This window comes from Dromiciops gliroides, chromosome 1, assembly GCF_019393635.1.
Source record: "Dromiciops gliroides isolate mDroGli1 chromosome 1, mDroGli1.pri, whole genome shotgun sequence".
Taxonomy (NCBI): domain Eukaryota; kingdom Metazoa; phylum Chordata; class Mammalia; order Microbiotheria; family Microbiotheriidae; genus Dromiciops; species Dromiciops gliroides.
The window spans coordinates 600566490-600592291 of NC_057861.1; the positions used below are offsets into that span (position 1 = coordinate 600566490).

Here is a 25802-nt window from a genome sequence, read left to right on the forward strand (position 1 = left end):
AAGACATAGAGATAGAAGATGGAATGTCATGAGTGAGGAACAGAGAGAAAGTCTGTTTGGTGAATCATAGAGTACAGGAGAAGGAATAATGCCCTATGAGGCTGAAAAGATACATTGGGGCCAAGTCGTGTAGGACTTTAACACCTAAACAGAGGAGTTTATATTTTCTTCTAACGATGATAAGGAGCCTGGAGTTGATGAAGTAAGGGAGTGACATGGTCAGGTGTGTGCTTAAGGAAATTTACTTTGGTAGCGCTGGGTAAGATGAACTAGAATGATGAAAGACCTGAGGCATGGAGACCAAGTAGAAGGCTGCTACAATATACTTTCTTCAAAAAGAGATTTTTTGGGTGTTAAATATGATGAACATTAAACAAAATAAATCCCATCAAGGATTCCCAACCTGTGGATCAAGGACCATAGGTGGAGGATAAAGTTATTGGAATTCTACATAATTATTGTAAGAATTCTACAAAGCTATATACTTTCTAGATACTGTCATTTTAATCTTTATTTAGAAACAACAAAATATTCAGTATGACTCAGAAAAAGTAAGCAAACAGACCTTTTAAAGACTGATTAAATTATGTCTCTCACATATGCATTATTTTCCCAACATGCATAGAAGCTGCTGTGATTAATAATATAAAAATCCATTTTTAAGTCATAGAATATATAGTAGTTTTATCAGCATGAAAATTCCTCAATCAATATTAATAGTACAACTACTATGATGAAGGTAATCTGTCATGAATGTTAAAAAGAAATTTCTAATAATAACAGTCAATTGTGAATCCGTGGTTAGTTTGCTATCAGGTCAACAAAACTGAAAAACACCATATTAAACTATAGGAAGAAATATGAAAAGACCCTCCTCCCCCAACTTCATGTGATTATAGTCACTGTTTAATTATAGATGGTTTAAGCTGTTGTCTACAAAAATAAAATGTTAAAGGAACAAAAGCAAAGACATTAGCTCAATTGATCATCATTTATAGAAAAGCTTATTTAATCAGGAAAAAAATCACCACAATGAGGAAAAAGAGAGGAATCCAAAAACCTTGTAAGCTAAGAAACATAATCTTGGGGCAGCTAGGTGGCGCAGTGGATAGAGCACCGGCCCTGGAGTCAGGAGGACCTGAGTTCAAATCCGGCCTCAGACACTTAACACTTACTAGCTGTGTGACCTTGGGCAAGTCACTTAACCCCAATTGCCTCACTAAAAAAAAAAAAAAAAAAAGAAACATAATCTTTTGTCTAAACAGAGAAAAAAGGTAGACCAGTGACAAGTTTAGAGCACAACCTCATCTTCAAAACATTACAAAAGAGGATGGAAGATTTTAAGCAATATCATCCCAAAAGGAATAAAAAGCAGTTGAGGAAATTAAGTCTGCAAAAAAACTGGTATGAGATTCAATAGGTCATCCCAAGGACATTTGCAGCTGAAAATGGAAGGACAACAAATACAAGTAAAATGAAATAGATTTGCCAGAGTTTCTTTTTTTAAAAAAGTGTTTCTTGACGGTTTTTGGTTTTTACATCACCACTATTTTCCCTCCTCCCCCTCTCAGAGAGCCATCCTAAATAACAAATAATATATTAAAGACAAGGGGCAGCTAGGTGGCACAGTGGATAGAGCACCGGCCCTGGATTCAGGAGGACCCTGTGACCCTGGGCAAGTCATTTAACCCTCATTGTCCTGCAAAAACAAAACAAAATTTATTTTCCTGGCTAATGTGGAGATGTTTTGCATGACTACTCATGTATAATTTATATTGAAATGCTTGAGTTCTGGGGGGTCGGGGTGGTGAGAGAGGGAGGAAGAGAAGTTGGAACACAAAGTTTTAAAAAATTGATGTCAAAATTTGTTTTTACATGTAATTTGGAAAATAAAATTCCAAATAAATAAATCAAGATTTTTCACAAAATTTTTATGAAAATGGCCTATCAAGGACATCTTTGTTGAAAACAAGTAAGGAATAGATAGGTCTTCATATACTATTTTTTTGTTGGTTTTTTGTTTTGTTTTTGTTTTTGTTCATAGACTATTATGGTTTGCAAAGCAATTTACATTTCTTATCTCATCTGATCTTCACAACAATTGGTGAAGTAGATGCTACTAATAGCCTCATTTTACAGAGAAGGAAACTGAGGTAAACAGGGATTTGGTTATGTGGGCAGTGACTTGCCAAAAGTCACAAAGTTAAGTAAGAAGATAAAGTCAAATATAAATTCTTATCTTCCTGACTTCAACCCAGCACTCTATCCACTTTACCACTTAATTACCTCTAGACAAATCTGTATAACCTTCAAATGACTCTATAATATAGTGAATATAATAATCTGCTGTAATTTTAAATTTAAAAAAAAAGAATCACTAATTTGACCGGGAAAAACAAATGCAGTCTTATGGCTGTTCTCAAACAAGGTTTTCCCCATACTTAGAGTGAGATCATTAAAGATTTCATGACAGATTTGATCATGAAGATAATTTTGTTTGATAATTCCCTAAGAATCAATATCAGGTCAGGCATAAAACAGGGAAACAAACCAACATCAAAAGTACTCAGTATGGGGCATCTAGGTGGCGCAGTGGATAGAGCACCGGCCCTGGATTCAGGAGGACCTGAGTTCAAATCCGGCCTCAGACACTTAACACTTACTAGCTGTGTGACCCTAGGCAAGTCACTTAATCCCCATTGCCTCACTAAAAAAACCAAAAAAACAAAAGTACTCAGTAGACTGCAGGATGTCCTAAACATAGTCAAAATAGAACACGGATTCTCCAGATTGTCTTGCCTGTATGTTATAAATGAAATGCTTATATCACTGCCTATCAGCCGCTGTTGTGGTTCAGTCGTGTTTGACTCTTCATGACCCCATGGACCATAACACACTAGGCTTTTCTAACCTCCACTGTCTCTTGGCAAACAAGTTCATGTTCACTGTGTTCATGAGACTATCCATATCATCCTCTGCTGTCCCTTTTTCCTTCAATCTTTCCCATCATCAGGATCCTTTCCAATCAGTCTTGTCTTCTCACTGTGGCCAAAGTACTGTGAGAAAATAATTATTAATAATGGATTTGGGGCCGGGGGGGGGGGGAGCCAGATCAGTTTTAGTTCTTTCTCTCCCCCACTTCAGAAAGTCCAGCTCTTGAGGAAGTTTCAACCCTGTTTTGGGACCAGCTTAAAGTTACAACCGACCGAGGTGAAGACAGACTTTTCTGTCTAGTTCAGTGAACTGATGGGATTATACCACACCTAATGACTAGATTTCACCCTTTGCCTGAGGGTCCCTCCCATTAGGTCATTATGTCATGATGATATCAGGTAAAGCCCTTTTTAATTTGGATCACCCTCAAGTCATGTCAATCAATGGAAATGAATGATGGTAGCCAATTAGCTTGGATCAATGTATAGTGACCACTTCCATCAAAAGAGGATAAAAGCCTGGGCTCCGGTTGTCGCCATCTTGGATCACTCTTTTGGCTCAGATTGTTCTCTCTTGGTGCTGGCTCTCATCTTAGGACAGAGTAGGGAATGTAGGGCTTCTGAACCCTGCTTGAAGCCATGTACTCTCTCTGAGAGAAAATATGGTACTGCAGCTTTCCTCCTGCTTGTGTTAAATGCTATGTGGTCAATACTTCACTAATATTTAATATTAATTAATAATAAAGACTTACTGCCAAAATGGGTGCAATAGCCATTATTAAATAGCCATTAATATATAAGCAGAAAATAATTTAGAAAACCCAGTCTAGCCACAAATAATTTAAATAACACAGTACTTAAGCTTCAGTTTCAGTATTTAATCTTCCAGTGAATAGCTTGAATTAGTTTCAGTACTGACTGATTTGATCTCCTTGCTGTCTAAAGGACTGAAGGGTCTTTTCCAGCACAATTCAAAATGGTCAATTCTGCAGCACTCAGCTTTCCCTATAGTCCAGTTCTCATGGCCATACAATGCTACTGGACAACTCCTCAATAATTTCAAAAAAGAGATTAGCTTAATCATTAACATAGGAAAACCAAAGTGAATTAAAATACTTATTTCCTAGATTGTGGTATTTTGGTGATCATTCTGGGAAAAAAAAACCTCTCACTTGATTCTTCCATTCCTACTAATTATCACTATATCTTTTCTGCCTTTTGTAGCTAATCTCCTCAAAAAGGCAATAAGGATGTGCTTTCTCTCCACCTACTCTCTTCCTGACTCCTTACAACCTAGCTTCTGACCTTATGATTCTCCAAAATTATTAATGATTTCTTAGTTGCCAAATCCAATAGTCTTTTCTCAATCATCATGCTCCTTCACCTCTCTGCAACCTTTGACACTGCTGATCACTCCTCTTTATTGGGACACCTTCTCTCCTGGTTCTCATCTGGTTCTATCTGACCACTCCTCTATTTCCTTTGCTGGATCCACTTCCAGATCAGACTTCTGTCCTGGGTCCTCTTCTCTTTTCCCTCTATATTACGTCACTTGGTGATCTCATAAGTACTTGTGGATTTAATTGTCATCTCTAGGCTAATAATATGCAAATCTCTCTGTCCTGCGCCAAACTTTCTGCTGACCTCCAATCTTGCATCTCCAATGCCTTTCTGATTTCTCGAGCTGGATCTCCAGTAGACATTTTAAACTTAATGTGTCCAAAACAAAACTCATCATCTTTCCCCGTATCATCCCCTCCCCTACCTTCCCTATTACTATAGAAGGCTACACTATCCTTCCAGGAGTCATCCTGGTTTCTTTACTCTCTCACCTCTCTTATGCCAACATCTGTCAGTCTTATCTTGGCAACATCTCTCCAAAGGGGTATGGCACATGTTTTATCATATCAACCCCTACCTCCACCCCACTCCTACACACTCAATAAACTTAAGTGTCTTCCTTTTGTCTAGAGGATCAAATGTGAAATGTTCTGTTTGACATTCAGAGTCTTTCATAACCTAGCTCCTTCCTACCTTTCCATTCTTCTTACACCTTGTTCTCCAATGCAGTCTTCTATTCAGTGACATTGGCCTCCTGGCTGTTCTACAAATAAGTGATGTTCCACCTCTTGGCTCCAGGTATTTTTTCTGGCTATCTCTCATGCCTGGAATGCTTTTCCTCCTCCACTCCACCAACTGATCTCCATGGATTCCTTTAAGTCCCAATTAAAAACCTCATTGTTTACTAGAATTCTTCCCTCTTTTAATTATTTTCTACTTATCCAGCATATAGATTACTTTGTATATATTTGTTTATATGTTGTCTCCCCATTAGATTGTAAGCTCCTTGAGGTCAGGGAGTGACTTTTGGCTCACTCTTTTGGTATCTATAGCACTTAGCACAGTACATGGCACATAGTAGGTCCTAAATAAATGTTTATTGGTTGACTGAGCAACCCACTGAGTTAATTCATCAGAATGTACATCTATATGCATATATTCATATTTTACATGTGTGTATTACATCTATGTGTGTATCTTAGGCAAGATTTACAGGGGAAATGCCCTATTGCTATTTTTCATACTATTTTATTAAATGGTTTTGCTTTGACTTAAAAATATATAGGCATGGGGGCAGCTAAGTGGCACAGTGATTAAAGCACTGGCCCTGGATTTAGGAGGACCTGAGTTCAAATCCTGTCTTGGACACTTGACACTTACTAGCTGTGTGACCCTGGGCAAGTCACTTAACCTTCATTGCCCCACCAAAAAAAAAAACCCACTAGTTAGACAGATAGATAGATGTACAGATGAACGGACAGACAGATGGATGGCGTATACACAATGAGATGGCCCAGAACTGAATAACAAGAAGAGTTAGGTCTAAAATATTTTTAGTAAACTCTGCAGTAATTTCAGAGATTCCAAAATGTTCACTACCTCAAAAACATGACACAAATATTCTATTAATTCAGGGCAGCTAGGCAGCAGAGTAGATAGAGCACCAGCCCTGGAGTCAGGAGTACCTGAGTTCAAATCCAGCCTCAGACCCTTGACACTTACTAGCTCTGTGACCCTGGGCAAGTCACTCAAAACCCCAACTGCCTCCAAAAAAAAAATGCAACAAATATTCTATTAATTCAATATGACTAGAAATCATGGAACACCAGAACTTAAAAGAATCAAATTTGCAGATGACTCAAAGGGTAAAGGAAAGATACAAATAGGTATGCGTAAGTTGCAGCACACTATCAATGATGACTTGCACATAAGGAATGGCCTCATCCTGGAGGTGGATAACCAGAAAAAGAAGTGGCCAGGTCATAGACCATACTCGACTGACAACAGATGGATAGCCCAAGTGTTACTTTAGTATCTTTAAGATTTTTTAAAAAGCAAAAAAGGCTTCTAGAAGATTCCGTTGATCTTCTGTAAAGGATTTACAGCAAGACAGGCAAAGATGTGTTGCCATCTGTACCAATGGAGGAAGTATCCATACCAATATGTTCAGGGAACTGTTGAGGTATTATTAACCATTGTAGCATTGCCATATAAGTTTCCTGCAGTGCCATATGAACTAACATGGCCTAAATCCAAATGAACTCCCACATTTTCTTTAGAATGGCAGTCTAAAAGAAGATATGTATTTGACCTATGGGTTCTCATACTCTAGGGTATTTTTTTAAGTTAATACCATATATACATGTTCCTTCATAATGAAATCAACTATATAATTCATTCTAATTTATTTATGTTCCAAAATAAATACTATTTTAATCATTAAATATCTCTTCATGCACTTGAAAATTAACATTTTATGAATCTTCAAATAACTCCTAATTAATATAGCTTCCCCTAGATGAGTCAGTCTGATTACTGCTACAGCCATATTAAAACATTTCAAATTAGAAACCCTATTCATAACAAGTTGAAAGAAGAACTACATTATATTTCTTCTTTCATATCAGATTCTCCTCCAAACTCCCTTTTTCCCTCATTGAAAGCATGATCAATCCTCCCACACTCACCTAGGAACATAATCTCAGAGTCATCCATGATTCTTCCCTCACCATCATATACTACATTAAATTGGGCAGCTAGGTGGTGAAATAGGTAAAGCACTGGCCCTGAATTTGGGACAACCTGAGTTCAAATCTCACCTCAGACACTAGCTGTGTGACCCTGAGTAAGTCACTTAATCCCAACTGCCTTAAATATCTGGGGGTATCTCCAGTCATCCTGATGTATATCTTGCCACTGACGAATTTCATGACACTGCCTGATGTATATCTTACCATATAAGGATATCTTACCCACATGGCTCTGGAGGAGAGTGAGATTGGTGACCTTGAACAACCCTCCCTCACTTAAATCAAATTCACGGCAAATCATGACATTGTGGCGATGTCATGGTCCCCTTTGAGAACAAAAGAGAAACAACAACAACATTCAATTAGTTGCCAAGTTAGATACCCCATATTGAATCAGGTGCCAAGTCAGTGTCATAGATTTAGAGCTTAAAGGGAGATAAAAGGTCATTGAGTCCAATCCCCTAATTTTACAGAAAAGGAAACTGAAGCACAGAGGTTAAGTGATTTGCCCAGGGTCACACAGCTAGTAAATATCTGAAGAAAGATTTGAACGCAAATCTTCCTAACTCCAAGTTTAATGCTTTATTCATTTCTGCCTGAACCAGAAATTCAATCCCCATGATATCTCTGGTATTTGTCTTCTTTTCTCCACATGTACCACCACCACCCTAGTTCACATAATTTCTTACCTTGACTACTATAACAGTGGCCGAACTGGTTGCCCTGTTTCCAATTTCTCCCCACTCTAATTCATCCTATATATAATTGCCAATATAATCCTATAGCACCATATATTTAAGTGGAAGTGACTCCAGAGTCATTTAATCCCATGAAAAAAACTGAATCTCAGAAAGAGGAAGTGACAGAAGTAGGATTTAGACCCAAGTCTTCCTCACCATGATTCCAGTTATCCACCACTGCCTCTTGTTAAAGCACAAGTCTGACTGCATGGCCCCTTAGGAAAAAATACAAACTCTTCAGCCTGACATTTAAGACCTTCTACAATCTATAACCAAGCTCAAGCTCAAGCTCAAACAATCTCTCTCTCTCTCTCTCTCTCTCTCTCTCTCTCTCTCTCTCTCTCTCTCTCTCTCTCTCTCTCTCTCTCTCTCGGCAATGAGGGTTAAGTGACTTGCCCAGGGTAACACAGCTAGAGTCAAATGTCTGAGGCCTGATTTGAACTCAGTTCCTCCTGAATCCAGGGCTGGTGCTTTATCCACTGTGCCACCTAGCTGCTCTCTAGCTTTATTTCACAAGATTGTCCTTCATATACACTATACCACAACCAAAATGAACTGTGCTGTTCCGCATACATGAAATTCTATCTCCCATCTCCATGCATTTGAACAAACTTAAAATGTACTCATTCCTGATTCATGCCCCTCAGAATCTTTATCTTCCTTCAAGACTTAGATCAGATGCCACCTCCTCCATGAAGCTTTCTCTAATCCTCCTAGTTACTCTTTTCCCCTTCTCAAATTCCATTCTGCTTTTGGACATCTAACTGCTATTTAAGTCTGCCTAACAATATCACCCCAATCTGATTCTCTACAGCTTTTACTCATCACTCAGTTCCACTTAAAGACCATTATCATGTCTCCCCCTTCCAAAGTCTTCTCTTTTCCAGGCTAAATATCTTAAATTCCTTCAACAGTCCTCATATGGAAGGGTGGTCTCCAGTGTTATTACCATTCTGGTCATCCTTTTTTGGACATATTACAATTTTCTAAGCCCTTTGAAAAATGTGACACCTAGGACTCAACACAAATCCTTCAGGATGCAATATGATCTGGGTATAATATATTGAGGTTATCACCCTGTTCTGAAGGTTCTGTGTCTCTTAATGTAACCTAAGATTGTATTCAATTTTTTGGCTTCCACATTACATTGTTGACTCATACTCACTGCCTTCACTTCTTCACTGCCTACTCCTCAAACCTTTCCATTCTGCCTTCAAACCCCACCACTCTGGCAATTGTAGAGAACACAGTTTCAGTAACTGACATCTTGATTGCAAATTGAATGATCTTTTTCAGGCCTCACTCTCCCAAACTTCTCTGCAGCATTTGAGACTCCTAACCACCCACTCTTTCTGAATACTCTCTCTTCCCTTGACTTTAACTGTATTTTCCTCTCATATTTCACTTTCCTTCTATGAATAAGACTATTCCTTTTCTACTAAGATTGGCGCACCTCGGGGTAGCTAGGTGGCGCAGTGGATAGAGCACCAGCCCTGGAGTCAGGAGTACCTGAGTTCAAATCCAGCCTCAGACACTTAACACTTACTAGCTGTGTGACCCTGGGCAAGTCACTTAACCCCAATTGCCTCACTTAAAAAAAAAAAAAGATTTGCTCACCTCTTAAGATGAGAGAATCTTGGAATAGTAATATCCTGTTGGTTGAACTGTGAACTGATCCAATGATTTTCTAGAGTAATTTGAAATTATGCCTAAAGAGTTATAAAATTGTGTATTATCCCTTGACCCAGCAATATCACTATTACGTCTATTTCCCAAGATGAATGGGGAAAAAGGGAAAGAATCTATATGTTCTAAAATATTTATAGCAGCTCTCTTTGTGGTGGTAAAGAACTGGTAATTGAGGAGATGCCCATTAATTGGGGAATGGCTAAACAAGTTGTGGTATATGATTGTGATGGAATGCTGTGCTGTAAGAAATGATGAGCAGGTTGTAATGACTTGTATGAAATAATGAAGAGTGAAATGAGCAGAACCAAGAAGATGTCATATACAATAATAGCAATATTATTCAAAGAATGTGAATGACAAAGCTATTCTGAATATTATAAACTTTCAAATCAACTACAGAGAATCTATATGGAAGATTCTAACCACCTCCAGAGAAAGTATTGATAATTAGAAGTATGCATAGTATGTATGGTTGTGTATGTGTGTCAGAGACAGAGAGAGACAGAGAAAGAAATGGTGGTCTTCTTTAGTGCAGGGTGAGGAGGAAGAGAGGGAGGGAGGGAGAGAGTTCAGAGTTTAAAATGTAACAAAAGATTATATTAAATTTGTTCAAAAGGTTAACAAAAGATGAGAGGGCCATAGATTTAGAGCATAAAGGTAACTTAGAAACCACTGAATCCAACTCTCTCATCTTATAGATGAGGAAACTGAAACATAGGAAGATTAACTAACTCTTCTAGGGTCACAAAGCTAGTAAATGTCTAAGCAAGATTTTAACCCAGATCTTTCTAATTCCAAGTCCAGTGCCTTTATCCACTAAGTCTTGCTGCCTTGATTCTGAGATAAACAGAACAATGTTGGAACTACCATGTTAAATTTGAATTATACACAGGAAAACAAACTGTACATTACAGAAGTTGACAGTTGACATGCCATTCCCATTTTCCTTTACATACTGAAATTGTCATGTTTGTTGTTTATTAAGTTCACAATTAAAAAAGATTTTTTAAAAGAGTGGCTCATAGGAGCAGCTAGGTGGTGCAGTGGATAAAGTACCGGCCTTGGATTCAGGAGGACCTGGGTTCAAATCCAGGCTCAGACACTTGACACTTACTAGGTGTGTGATCCTGGACAAGACACTTAACCCTCATTGCCTCCCCCCCAAAAAAAAGAGTGGCTCATCATCTTCTCACCCAAGTATAAGAAATCCATCAATGTTCTATTCTCAGCCTCATCTCTTCTCTTTCTCTACTTTCTCCCTTGGTGATTTAATCTGTTCTCATGGCTTTAATTATCACTTTCAATTACTACGTATAGCTCCCAAAACTATATATTCAAATCAAATCTGTCCCCTCCTTCAGACTTACCTATTTTTGCCAATGGCACCATCATCCAGATTTCAAACCCTCAATCATCCTTAACTCTTTTCTTTCCTTTACATTCTCCCCACCACATTTCTTCAGTTCCCAAATCTTTCAATTTTACCTCAATAATCCCTCGCACATCTATTCTCCTTCTTTCAATTCACAATGCCACCACAACAATTTAGGCTATTTAGACTAGTATATTTTGGAGTATTGTAATAGCTTCCTAACTAATCTCCTTGCCTATATTCTCTCTCCCTTCCAAACCATACTTCATACCACTGCCAATAGAATCTTCCTACTGTGCAAGTCTGATCATGTCACCAACTCACTCAAAAAATTCAATGTCTTCCAGTTGCCTAGAGAACAAAAGGCAAACAAAAAAAATGCACAGAACCTGAGAACTGGAAAAGAATTTGAAGGACATCCAATTCATACATGAAAAAGAATTCCTTCTATGCGTCTGGTATATGGTCATCTATTATTTGCTTAAAGACATACAATGGTGCTCGCTTCGGCAGCACATATACTAAAATTGGAACGATACAGAGAAGATTAGCATGGCCCCTGCGCAAGGATGACACGCAAATTCGTGAAGCATTCCATATTTAAAAAAAAAAAAAAGACATACAAAGAAGGAGAACCTAAGACCTATTTTGGAAGGTTCTAACTGTTGGCAAGTTTTTCCTAACAAGAAGCCCAAATTGGTCCCATTGCTCCTAGTTCTGCTCTCTATGAACAAGCAAGGAAGCAAAACCAAAATTTAAACCCTCTTTCATATGATAGTTTTCAAATGTGTGAAGACAGCTATCACATCCCCTTCCATACATGTAAACATTCCCACTGTAACATGATCTCAAGGCTAATCACTCCTCTGGATATTCTCCAACTTATTAATGTCCTTCTTAAAATGTTATTTATACCCAGAACTTAGCAAAATACTCTACATGCTGTCTGGCAAGACAAAATATAATAGGACCATCACGTTCTTAATCCCCATTATAATCAATATCTGTTTTAATGCCCAAGATACTTATTGGCTGCAATATAAGACTACTGATTGATATTGAGGTTATAATCTACTAAACCATCTACCTCCCCCAAAGGTTTCTCAGATGAATTGTTATCCAGTTGTACCTCTAACATCTTGTATTCATGTTTTAAAACCAAGCATAAGACTACACTTGTATCCTAAGTTTTATCTTATTATATTCAGCCTAATTTTCTAACCTATAAAGATCTTTTTTTCAGCTCTAACTCTATAATTCAATGTATGAGCTCTCCCTCACAACTTGTGTCACTCAAAAATAAGTTAAGCCTATCATCTATGTCTTCATCCAAGTCATTGATAAAAAATATGAAATAGCAACAGGGTCTCCGCTGGACACTGAACCATTAATGACAACTCATTGGGGTCAGCTATTCAATTAGTTCTGAATCTACCTAATGTCTATATCTTACCATATTTTCCATGAGAAAGCATGACTTTGTCATATGTTTTGATAAAATCTAGAGAAGCTATATTTTCCTAATCTACCAGCTTATTACCACAATCAAAAAAGGAAATGCTATATCAAGATCTGTTTTTGATGATCACCACTGCCTTTTCTAGATCATCACTAGTCATCTTTTTAGAAATATATCCTAGGGGGCAGCTAGATGGCGCAGTGGTTAAAGCGCTGGCCCTGGATTCAGGAGTATCTGAGTTCAAATCCAGCCTCAGACACTTAACACTTACTAGCTGTGTGACCCTGGGCAAGTCACTTAACCCCCATTGCCCCGCAAAAAAACAAAAAAAGAAATATATCCTAAAATTTTGTAGTTCTTAAACTTTTTTTATGTGATAGACTCTTTTGACAATCTGGTAAAACTTAAGGACCATTTTCAGATAATATTTTAACTGTATAAAATGAAATATATAGGATAACAAGGGAAACCAATTATGTTGAAAAATACTTATCAAAATATTAAAATAATAAATTCACAGACCTGAAGTAAAGAACCATGTTCAAGGCTATATATTTTCTTTCTTTTTTTTTGTGAGGCAATGAGGGTTAAGTGACTTGCCCAGGGTCACACAGCCAGTAAGTGTCAAGTGTCTGAGGCTGGATTTGAACTCAGGTCCTCCTGAATCCAAGGCTAGTGCTTTATCCACTGCGCCACCTAGCTGCCCCAAGGCTATATATTTTCAACAAAATTAGTACCTTCATCTAGCATTCTATCAATTAGAATGTTCTCCAAAATGGCATTTCTCTTGAGTTAGTTTTTCCTTTAATAATGAAAGTGTAACATGACAAAAAAAAAAAAAACGCACGCAAACCCTCAAGCAGCAATATTCTAAAAATCCACAAGATCAATTGATCCCTGAAGAAAGTAGGCTTCTTGAGCTGTAGCATTAGATCCCATATGAGCTTCTCCCCTACTCTAGATCAGGAAAATCAGGACTTTTCTCCTCAGGTAAGAATAAGGAAAAACCAAAAGCTGCCTGAAATTCCAAGGAAAAAAATTTTAACAAATAAATTCTTGCATGTTTGCCCATTTTTGTTAATCTAGAGGATTGTGGTATTTCAACACTTACACCTTACATGACCTCAGTAGAATTCTACAGGCATAAGAGCTCTGGCTTAGCAGTGTTCTCTAGGTATAACTTCCTTAAGTTAATGACTCTCATTTACAGATTCAAAATTCTCCTAACAGTCTTCTGAATCATCTAAGAAAGGTTAAATGATATGTAGGAGGGGCAGCTAGGTGGCACAGTACATAAAGCACTGGACCTGGATTTAGGAGGACCTGAGTTCAAATCCAGCCTCAGACACTTGACACTTACTATACCTGTGTGACCTTAGGCAAGTCACCTAACCCCATTTGCCTCACTAAAAAAAAAAATGATATGTAGGATGATTTGAGGATTCTAATACTTTAAACAATGAGATAATTTAATAACCATAATATTTCTTTACCCCAGATTAATGGAATTTGTGATTCATCTAGGACATCTCATTAATAAATACCAGGGAAAAAACAATTAGCAGGGTGCCAGGCAAGTCACAACTTCTCTGAACCTCAGTTCCCTCAGCAGTAAATCAGTTGCCAAGACTTGTTGAATCTGCCATCATTCCACTTTTCATTCCACTCAAAAAGCTACCATCCTAATCCAGGTCTTATCTGGACAACTTCAATAGCCTCCTTACTGGTCTCAGCTGCATCATCAGCTGGTCTCTTTCCCACACAACTGCCAAAATGACATTCCTAAAGCAGAGGTCTGCTCATGTCATTGCCCCATTTAAGAAGCTTAAGTGGTTCCTTATTGCCTCTATTATAGGATAAAATACAAACCTTGGTCTTCCATTTAAAGTCTTCACAATCTGTCCCCAGCCTCCTTTGTGCCCCTCACACTCCCAAACTGGCCTCCTTGCTCTGCTCTTTCCTATACATGACATCTCATCTCCTGTCTTTGTGCCTTTGCACAGACTATCTTCTCACACCACATGCCTGGCCCCATCCCCTAACCTGCCATGTCTAAAATGTGCTCTCTCTTCATTTCTACCTCTTGGAATCCTTCACTTCCTTCAAAGCTTACCTCAATGTTAACTCCTACATGAGAACTGCTGACTTAAAAAAGATGCTGTTTCCTTCCCTCCAGCCCCTCCCTCCAAAAAGATTACTTTGCACCTATTTTTTATTTAATTACATAGCCTGAGCATGGTGCTGACATTTCATCCTTTCTATCCCTCTGGACTGACTTGCTCATCTCTAACCTATCCTCACTCTGGTCATTCTGGGGAGTTTTCTCAGGGTTGGGAGGCCAGTCACAGCCACAACCATGCTGCTATAACTCAACTCTCAGGGTCATAAGGGTAACCCTGATGTATGTAGGAGAGAATTAGGGGGAGATACACTCCTACTACTTGTCATGGTAGCTCCTGAGCCCCCCCCCCACACTGGTATGCAAAACCGGTTATAATGACACTATTAACTCAAATATATAACATTTGCTAAATGGGAAGGCAAACAGAAATAATCATAATATTTACTCAATAAAATGTAAAAGTAAATATAATAGTAGCATTTATGTTTGTAGCAGTCTGTGGCAACTTAGTAATGAAGCACATGAGTAGAGAACTCCATATCCTAAGACAATTCACCAATCTGTACTACAAGCCTTAATGTCCTTGATCTCTTTAGAGATCACCTACAGAGCAAACACATTTCTCTGCTCAATTTCCCTTCTGGTTTTCACAGCTCTCTTGTTGAATAAACCCACTTTTTTGTCACTCTCCACTCACCCAGGCACCCTTGGCATGGTATTGAAAAATATGTATGCTCTTTCAGCAAAAAATATATTGATACGGTTTCCAGCAAAACAGTAAAGCTCTTTCCCCTCTTCTCTTAATAAGCTACTAAGAGTAATAGAGCAGCACAAACATCTCTGAGAAATTTCGCCTCTCTTAAGCTGTAGATAGCTCTAGAAGGCAATAAGCCCAGGCAGCTCTTCAAATAGCAAAGGATGCTGCCTTCCTCCAATTAAATTCCAACACTCTCATCCAATCAAAATGCTCTCGAGATCAGCTGCAAAGCTGGCTTGTCAGTTTTGTTTAGCTCCTGTCAGTTTTCTATATTCTATAAACGGCTTCTTCTCTGCTCTTTCTCCTTCTCTCATAACTTCAACAGTGATCATACCATGTTCCCCAAACCATCAAATGATTTATAGTTTATCAGCTATTTCCTTCAAAACTCTGAAAGTAATATGTAAATGAGCTGATGGGCCACAGTAGACTATAGTCATCTTTACTACAGTTGGTACTTTTGTTTCAAACAGATCCCTTCAACAGTTATCTAAAGAGCAATTTTCTCTCAGGTCCACAAAATAGTCCATGTCTCTCCTTGAGCATTTTTGTCTAATGGGTTGTGTATCAATACTCCACACATATTTTTTTCTGTCCTGTTTAGAAACCTAAATGTCTAGAAAATAAAAGGTCAATACTTTACACTGATATGCATATATGCAAGCCTCAAAGTACTATATAAATGTCAGCATATAAATATTATTAGTTAGTAAAGTTTAATAAAGTGACGATATAATGTGCCATCATGATAAAAAAAATACATTTCTAAGATAAGTGCATTCTGTCTTTATTCCTACATCTCTTAAATTGCCAGAGATAGTATTGCAAATTTTAAAGGTTATAACAAATGCTTGAATAATGCTAAAAAAATCCTACACAGAACAAGCCACAAGTCTCCAATTCTGTAATCTAAAGGTTAAGGAATGCACAGGCAGCCACTGCTACTGGATACTTACAACATGAAATCTTGTTCCCAGCAAGGCTGATCCCCTCTAACTGCAACTGTTGTGCTCTTCACATTTTGTACTTTCAGGGTCACATATGTATTAAATTTTTCTAAAGAAAAGGATACAAAAGTTGAAGATTGAAGAGTTTTTATTACAACATAATCTCCATGAATCCTTTAATTAATATTTCAAAAGATAAATGAATTTCATTAGTGCATCATCAAGCCCTAGTAGTCATTTTCATGAACTGCCATGGTCAAAAATAATTCACTTGACTGCCAACTTTCTGACCACATGCCTCTTTGAACTTAGTTAGCCTGGTGCTCATAGGACAGAGAACATTTCTGGACCAGCACTTAAAGCCTTTTCATAGTCTATACTCCATCAGCATAGACTTCAAAAATTCAGGCCACCATTATGTCATGATGAGGCACCTGAGCAGGATTTTCATGGAAAAGTGAAATTACATCCGAATGAAAATATTTTTAATTCTGGAAACTACTCATTTTTAAAAAGGAAAATATGGTTAAATTAATACCTTGAAAAGAAAATCAAATAAACAAATACTCATAGCCAATGCTGTGAGCAGGGTACTACAATGGAATAATAAAGAACCATATTAACTTGGTTTTGCTTTTACAGAGACTATAATAGATATAGTTAGGGAAATAAGGCACAAATATGTGATATTAAACAATAGAAAGGGAAGTCTAACTATTCAGAGCTCAAAGAGTACTTGACTTCTCTGCTAAGATAATCTTGTAATAAGAAGTCCTCGAGACTTTTTAGGCCTAAGAACATGTCAGTTTTTTAAAAAGATAATTTGTGATAATAGCCACACCAAAAAATGGCATAGGAAGTAATTTAGTCATCTCAGTCATTTGTAAACTAAAGAATATGATCATATCCCACATTTTACTTCTGAGTAGTCCTCTACAATTATTCTGACATGTTTTCCAAGCCCAAAATCAGGACATGTAGTTTATTTGTTTTTTGGGGGTTTTTTTGGGTTTTTTTTAGTGAGGCAATTGGGGTTAAGTGACTTGCCCAGGGTCACACAGCTAGTAAGTGTTAAGTGTCTGAGGCCGGATTTGAACTCAGGTACTCCTGACTCCAGGGCCGGTGCTCTATCCACTGCGCCATCCAGCTGCCCCTGGACATGTAGTTTAAAAAAGAACTTTCCTTTCCCAAAGCCTCATTAAAAATATACCTTTTTACTTGAAATTTGTACTATCTAGGAAAATTTAGGCTGTATGATTGTTTAATCTACCAATCTCCAAAAAGACATCCCATAATAAGATATTCTATATCTTCAGTACACTTTTTCAAAGACTGAGAGAACTGCCTTAGGCCCCTTGCACTAACTACCAGCAGTCTTTTCTCACATTTTTGGAAAATTAGGCTGATACAATCAAGTTAACCAAAGCATATATTTGAACATTTTAGAATAATGTACATATGGTTCATTTGAGCTACTAAAAGCAATTGAAGAAAAGATTTCCAGCCAACATGCCTGCCTCAATGGAAGTAGACAGTTCAGTTCCCACTTACCTAATCCAGGAAAAACCTGAAATTTGCACCTAATCAAATAATGATCAAGAAATCCAATGAAAAACTATAGTTTGTGATATTTTCTATCCCAGAACCACCCAAAAACCCCAAACTCAGCCAGAAGCCCACAGGCAATAGGAGAGAGGGCACCAGAAAAGCCAGACCCAGTATAGGCAAACAAGTAAGCTGACTTACAGCATGACTAGAGGTGGGCCCAAGATAGCAAGCACAGAGGGCTCGCCTGAAAAAGCCCCAGAATTGTTAGAAATCCACACTGAAGACTTTACAGGCCCCAGGAAGCAACTAGAAACTATGGTAGCATTCATATCAAGACAACCTAGGGGCTCTAATGTCCCTAATACTCTATACTTAGATGCCACTTAAGTCCGTAAAGATACTGAATTCTGAATCTCAAAAATCCGGGAATACCTGAGAGGTGGGGGTCAGCACAGGAATCCAGCCTATAACAAACTAAGCCAACCATTCAACACAAGGTAGAGACTAGCAGTGATACAAAGACCCATTTCAAAAAGTAAAAGTGGACAGAGGATTAACCAAACACACTGACAAGTATAAGAAATTATTATAGATCTATACATACACCAAAAGAAGGAAAGCAATTATATTTTACTACAGCAAGTAAAGGCAAAAATGAAATTTCCATTTCCTTCAAGGCCGAAACAAATACCTCAAAGAAATAAAACAATTTTTTTTTTAAGTTTTAAAAATAAAGGCTCTGAAAGAAAAAATTGGAAGGAGAAAAAATAGTTTAGAAGAAAAAGCAACAGCTTCCTTAACTGTCTGAATTTCCCTTCTGGTTGAGCCCTTTGCTGGCTTTCTTCTCAATAAATGAAGGGATGAGAAAGAGGGACTCACTGGGAGAAAAGGGAAAATTATCTCACATAAAAGAGACACACGAAGAGCTTTTATACTGGAGGAGAAAATGGAGGAATAGCAAACAGGGTTGGAACCTCACTCTTATCAGAACTGGTTCAAAGAGAGAAGAATATATATATGCACGCTCAGTTAAGTATAGAAATCTATCTTACCCAATAGGGAAATAGGAAGGGAAGAGGATAGGAGAACAGGAAGAGGATGGGGGGGGGGCATAATTAAAAAGAGGACAGATTAAGGGAGGCAATGGTCAGAATCAAAAACAGATGTTTGAGGACAGACAGGCTAAAAAGAGACATAAGGATAAACAAAAGAAAATATGATGGAGAGAAATACACAATTTATAACTGTGAATGTGAATGGAGTGAGCTCATTCATAAAATGGAAGAAGCAGATAGCAGAATGAATTAGAAAACAGAATTCAATAATATGTTATTTACAAGAGACACACTCAAAATGGAAAGACACACAGAGATAAAATACGGGGCTAGAGCAGAATCTATTATGCTTCACCTAAATTTTTAAAAAGGCAGAGGTAGCAATCATGATCTCACACAAAACAAAAGCAAAATTAGACCTAATTAAGAGATAATCAGGGAAACTACATTTTGCTCAAAAGTACCATTTTCACTGAAGTAATATCAAAACTTTTACAGAAAGTTTCTCTGATTCATTTCTCAAATATATAGAGAACCGAATCAAATTTATAAAATAAGAGCATTCCCCAATTGACAAATGGTTAAAGGATATGACCAGGCAGTGTTCAGAAGAAGAAATCAAAGCTGTCTATAGTCATATAAAAATGCTCTACATCACTATTAATTAGAAAAATACAAACTGAAACAACCCTAAGGTACCACCTCACACCTATCAGAAATGACAGATGCTAGAGGGGATGAGGGAAAATAGGTACACTAATAAATTGCTGATGGAGTTTGAACTGGTCCAACCATTCTGCAAAACAATTTGGAAATATGTTCAAAGGGCTATAAAACTGTGCATACCTTTTGTGCAATACCACTACTAGGTCTGTACCCCAATGAGAGCAAAGGGGAAAAAAAAGGACTAAGATGTACAAAAATATTTATAGCAGCTCTTTTTGTGGTGGCAAAGAATTGGAAACTGAGGAGATCATCAATTGGGAAATGACTAACTAAATAAAGACATGGTTCTGATAGAGTACTATTATGCTATATGAAATGACAAAGAGGGGTGGTTTCAAAAAAAACAACAACATGGTAAGACCTACATGAACTGATGCAAAGTGAATTGAGAAGGGAGCAGCTAGGTGTCGAAGTGAATACACTTACTAGCTGTGTGACCCTGGGCAAGTCACTTAACCCTCATTGCCCCACCAAAAACAAACAAAAAAAAAGTGAATTGAGAAGAACCAGGAGATTATTGTGCATAGTAACAGCAATGTTGTAATGATAATCAACTGTAAATAACAGCTATTGTTAGCAAAACAATGAGCCAAGGCAATTCCAAAGGACTCATGATGAAAAAAATGCTATCCACGGAAATCTAAGAACAAAGTGAAGTATAATTCTGTCAATTTTTTTGCTTTTTTGTGATATGGCTAATGTGAAAATATGTTATGCATAATTTTGCATATATAATTGATATCATTTTGCTTGCCTTCTCATTGCCGGGGAAGGGAGGGAGAGAATTTGGAACTCAAAATATAAAATGGAAAGAATGTTATAAATTAATAAATTTTTAAAATTTTAGTAGTTAAATATGCTTTATTTTTTAAACTGTGTATGTCCTGGAAGATAAGCCAAGCATAAATAAAAATTTTGGTAATTAATTGTTCAGTTAATTTTATATAGGTAGTTAGCCAAGCATCTGTATTTTTTTAGCTACTGTATTGAAAGATCCACAAGACAACAAACAATAATAGGTCCTAAGTCACTGAACAATTTTATAATAATCATAGTAATCACTTTCAGAATAGAGACTGAACCTGTGAGTTCATTGGTATAGGGATCTTAAAGGTAAGAAAATTTCTACTACCAGTTCAGGCCCACATCTTGTCTATAGTTTCTAGACTCAGAGTTTGCCTGGAATACTGAAAGACTTTCACTTGCCCAGGGTTACACAGTGTTGTAGTTGAAACCTAAGTCTTCCTGGTTCTAAGGCCAACTCTCTATTTACTCTGCCACACTGTAATGTTTACTGCTTTTTATATAGTTTCTTTGGTGGAGTTATTTTATTCCATACTTTATTTGAAATTATGTATTGCTACTATTACATTTTGTTTGCAAAACTAGTTTTATACAATCCCATTCCAGCCAGACAGGACTAGGAGCTCTTCTCCAAGTTCTAGCTACTACCTCTGTGCATCGGCAAACCTGGAATGCCTTCCTTCATTTCAACCCTGCCCAAAGCCTTCTTTTCCCTCAAGGTTCAGCCGAGATGCCACTGCATCCCTAATCCTCCTGGCTGCAAGTACTCTCTCACCTACATTTGTCTTGAGTTCTTTGTATCTTGACCCTGAACACATCAGAGCTCACCCTGCAAGGTATTTTGTGCGCATGTCACTTAAGTTCTTTGAGGCCAAGGACTGTACCTTTACTTTTGTGGTATCAGAGTCTAATCAATAAGCATGTATTACCATCCAAATCTGTGTCAAGTCCAGTGCTAGGCACTGTGAGATGGTCCCTGTCCTCAGGGAGCTTCTATTTTACCAGGGGAAGGCAGTGTGCTCACAGAAAAGTAAATATAGGTTATACATAACTGCATAGTGATTTGGAGTGGAACTAAAAAGTGGGGGAATCAGAAAAGGCTTCTTGGAGGGAAAGAATTTCAGGCACATGGTCTGTGCAGAGACATGGAAAAAGGACAAGGGATTGTGTCTGGAACACTTAATGCAGGAGGAAAAATAACATGTAGTCAACCTGGAAAGATAGGCTGGAATCAAATCAAGAAGGGATTCAAATGCAAAATATACAGAGGATTTTGTATTTGATCCTAAAGGCAATGGCGAGAGTGAGCTCTCACACTCACAACACAATCACTCCAAAAAAACCTCCAAATAATGCCATAGGACAATTCCTAGAGCAGCAAAATCGACAGGAAAATGTGCTGAGATCATTTTCCAACCAAGAACAGCTTGGAAGGTCAGCAGGAAGGGGCCTGCTGTGCTGAAGCAAGAGTGGAGCCCAATCCCACAGTCACACAGATCCAGTCCCAGGAAGGCCTCTCCAGAGAAAGAGACGCCCAGAGTCTTTGAATCAGCTTCATCACCAGTGTCATCTGGAACTAAGCTCATGATCTGGTAAGAGGGCTGAGCGGTTGGCAGTGGGGAGATTACAGGGGTCTCTGCTGGTGCTGAGACATAACTTGGATTTTTCGCCCCTGCTGGGAACCAGAAGGTAGGCTTGAGTAGCAGTGGCCCAGGTGGAGGAAGGGCACAGGTTCCTCAGAGCTAACAACTATAGCACACAAAGCTGGTTGATTAGCAAGTTGGCCTGGGGTTATCTATGGACCAGGGAACAGACCAGGTGAGTGAAGAACCTGATCCTCCTTAAATCATACTACCTAGGACTTCTGAAGCTTGGGATACTGCGGCCTGGAAACAGTGCCCCACTTTAAGGAGCTAAAAGCCAAGTAAAAGAAAAGCAAGATGAGCAGATAGAGAAAGGTGAGGACCATAAAAAGTTTCTTTAGTTTTTTTAAGTTTCTTTAGGAAGATCCAGGTGTACCCTCAGAGGAAGATGGCAACATCAGGGCCTCTATATCTAAAGCTTCCAAGAAAAATATGAATTGGTCTCAAGCCAAAAAGTACTTTGAAGATAAAGTTAGAGAGGTAGAAGAAAAAATGGAAAGAGAAATGAGGGTGATACAGGAAAGACATGAGAAAAAAGTCAACAGCTTGAAAGGCCAAATGGAAAAGGAGATACAAAAGCTCTCTGATGAAAATAATTGCCTAAGAATTAGGATTCAACGAATGGAAGCTAGTGACTTTATGAGAAACAAAGACACAATAAAGCAAATACAAATGATTTTTTAAAATAGAGGACAATGTGAAATATCTTCTTGGAAAAACTGCTGACCTGGAAAATAGGTCCAGGAGAGATAATATGAAAATTATTGGTCTACCTGAAAACCATGATCAAGGAAAGAGCTTAGACATCATCTTCCAAGAAATTGTCATAGAAAATTGCCCTGATATTCCAGAAGCAGAAGGTAAAATAGAAGAAGCTGGATTGGGGCTGGAGTCCTTCTGTGTCCAGGGTGGATGCTTTATACACTGTGTCACCTAGCTGCCCCATGATGACATCTTTATGGTAAAACTGAGGGGTGAGAGGAATGCACTGGGGGAGGGGGAAGGGGAGAGGTAACATGGGTGAAATCCCACATGAAAGAAACAGGAAAGGGTTTATGGAGTGGGAGAAGAGATGGGGAAGGAGCAGGACAGTAAATGAACTTCACACTCATCAGAATAGGCTCAAAGACCTTAATCTCATAAGAGTTGGCCCAATGAGGGATTAACACGTATGTTACACACAATTGGGTGGAGCAATCTATTTAATCTGGGAAGTAAATGAGCCTAACACTCATCAGAATTGGCTCAAAGACTTTAATCTCATCAGAATTGGCTCAAGGAGGGAATAACATACACACTCAATTGGGTGTAGTAATCTAACTCTGAAGGAAAATAGGAGGGGAAAGGGGATAAAGAGGGAGGGGCAACAGAAGGGAGGGCAGATTTTGGGAAAGGACAATTAGAAGCAAATCCCTTTTAAAGAGGGATAGGGTGAGAGAAGATAGATAATAGAGTAAATATCATGGGGAAGGCAATAGGATGGAGGGAAACAGTTAACAATAGTAGTTGTAAAAAAGAAAAGGGGGAAAAATTGTACAAAAATATTTATAGCAACTCTTTGTGGTGGCTAAGAATTGGATATCAAAGGAATGCCCATCAATTGGGAAATGACTAAAGAAGCTATGGTATATGATTGTAATGGAGTGTTAGTGTGCTGTGAGAAGTGACAGGCAGGATGATTTCAGAGAAACCTGGAGAGACTCATATGAACTGATGTATAGTGAAGTGAGCAGAACTGAGAAGACACTGTATACAGTGATAGCAGTATTGTTCTATGAGCAATTATGAATGACTTGACTATTCTCAGCAATGCAATGATCCAAGACAATCCCAAGGGACTAATGATGAAGCATGCTATCCACTCCCAGAGAAAAGAATGATATTGATTGAACACAGACTTTAAAAAAAAGAGCACTTGTGGATTGTACATATATAACCTATATCAACTTGGTTGTTGTCTTGTGGGGGTGGACAAAAGGCAGGGAGGGAGAAAAATTTGGAACTAGAAATCTTATAAAAACAAATGTTGAAAACTACCTTTACATGTAACTGGAAAAAATAAAATAAATGTTTGTTGTAAAAAAAAAAAAGAAAGGCAATGGAGAGCCATGGAAGCTACCTAAGGAAAACAATCATACAGTCAGCAACTGTACAGAGGTTGGAGCAGCAAAAGAAAGAACTAGACACAAAGGGACCAATGAGGAAGCTACTGCAGTTATACTGATGGGGAGTGGGGGGGGGGGAATGTACTCATTAGATAGGTTACGGACTGTCATTTGCCTCTTTATATATCTACAGAGCTCAGCACAGTGCCTGGCATATAGTGGTTGGTTACTTAGTACACGTTTATGGAATGAATGTGTGATGAAATAATGGGATTTAGCAGATACTCAAAGACCCACCTGGAGATTAATCTATACTGATTGAATCAAGTGAGAGTGATTGACTGCTGATTAAGCCTACTTCAAGTTAATTGGATTGTAATCACACCTGGCTATCCCTTAATGTCAAGTTAATTGGATTGTAATCACACCTGGCTATCCCTTAAGAAGGTATTGTTCTCAGAAACTAGACTGTGAACTCAACTTGAGAACACCTTCAAAGCCAATGGATTTGGATGACGCCAACCAATCACCTTGAAGCAGTGTGTAAGGACTGCCTCTGTTCCAGATCTATAAAAAGCTTCCACAAACAGCTTGCTAGGGGGTTCCTAATTAAAGCAGGCTCGTGGAGGAGGACTTCAGGAAGAACCCAACCAGGCTGGAACTCTAGGCTAGACTGGAGCTGAAGCTTCTGATTTAAGGCTACCACAATTTAGATTTTAAACATCACAAATGAATGAATGAATGTGTGCCTCCTGATCATTCTGGGATCATGATGTCACCAATAGGGTAATGCAGTGAATGAGAACAATCAGAATATCTCTGATTGATAACAATAGATGAAAATGTAAACCTAGGAGTCCTGGTGGGATTATAATCCATAGAATAGACAAAGGAACAAGAGAACAAGATAGAAAGCTCAGTTTACACAGGAGACCAGAATAAACATAACTAAGCAGAGAGATCTGGGGCAGGCTGGTCAGGGGTACAAGTTTGTCCTGAATTGGGAGTAAGAACTTGGATATAGCTGAGAGCTCTTGCTTGCTTACTCAACCAGAAGTCAATGAAAACTATGTGGATCGAATTAGAGGTAGAAAGAATACAGCAGGTCCCCAATCTATATTCAGGAGATTAGGTTCTAAAGGGACCTTCAAGGACCAACAGCAAAAGTGGAGAGTGGAGAGTGAGGGGGAGGGGAACCATAGGCAAGAAGAAATGGACCAAAGTCTGTCAACATTTGGTTGATTATGTAGGGGAGAGATTTTTGAACCAGGAACCTTTTGGTGATCCCTGACTGCTGGTTTATTCCTCCAAACTAGTAAGCCAGTGAATAAAGTATATTGAACCAGCATTGCTTTAGTAATTTCAGTAGATGACTTTTCACAAAACTTTTGCATTCATATTCTGTTATGCTCGGTTTTTTAAAAAAGTCATTGTAGGAAGAGAACCTCCTGTACTGAGTGAAAAAAACAACCATTGCTAGGGAAGACAGTGTGGGGTGGCACAGTGAATAATCAAAATCAACTATTCAGAGCTAGGACTACAAAGGTTTCTCATCAGGCAGCCAGTCAACAACTACTTATTAAGTGCTCATTATGTGCCAGGCAAGGAAGCCAGTGAAGCCAAGAGGCATGGGTAAGAAGAGAGACCATTTCAGGCATGGGAGACATAATCTGTGAAAAGGCCTGGAGCTGGCTGATGGAATGACTTGTATGTATTTCTTTGAAAGTAAGAAAAAGAAGGATCTACCTGGACCATTAACAGATTAGACTTTGGGGCCTAGATAGAACCAAGATACATGTCTCTAATAGTCT

The 25802-nt window shown here is 38.2% G+C and overlaps 1 protein-coding gene and 1 non-coding gene across 2 annotated transcripts in view; one reads left to right on the forward strand and one right to left on the reverse strand.

Moving 5' to 3' along the window:
- The window catches only part of UNC13B (unc-13 homolog B), a 353350-nt gene that overhangs the window by 233773 nt on the left and 93775 nt on the right, over nucleotides 1–25802 (reverse strand). The window contains exon 3 of the mRNA XM_044002642.1: nucleotides 16120–16219. Within this exon, the coding sequence (XP_043858577.1) occupies nucleotides 16120–16219 (100 nt within the window). The remainder of the gene's footprint in view (nucleotides 1–16119; nucleotides 16220–25802) is intronic.
- On the forward strand, nucleotides 11323–11429 carry LOC122737449. The gene has a single exon (XR_006354283.1). It is a non-coding gene; the product is annotated as a U6 spliceosomal RNA (small nuclear RNA).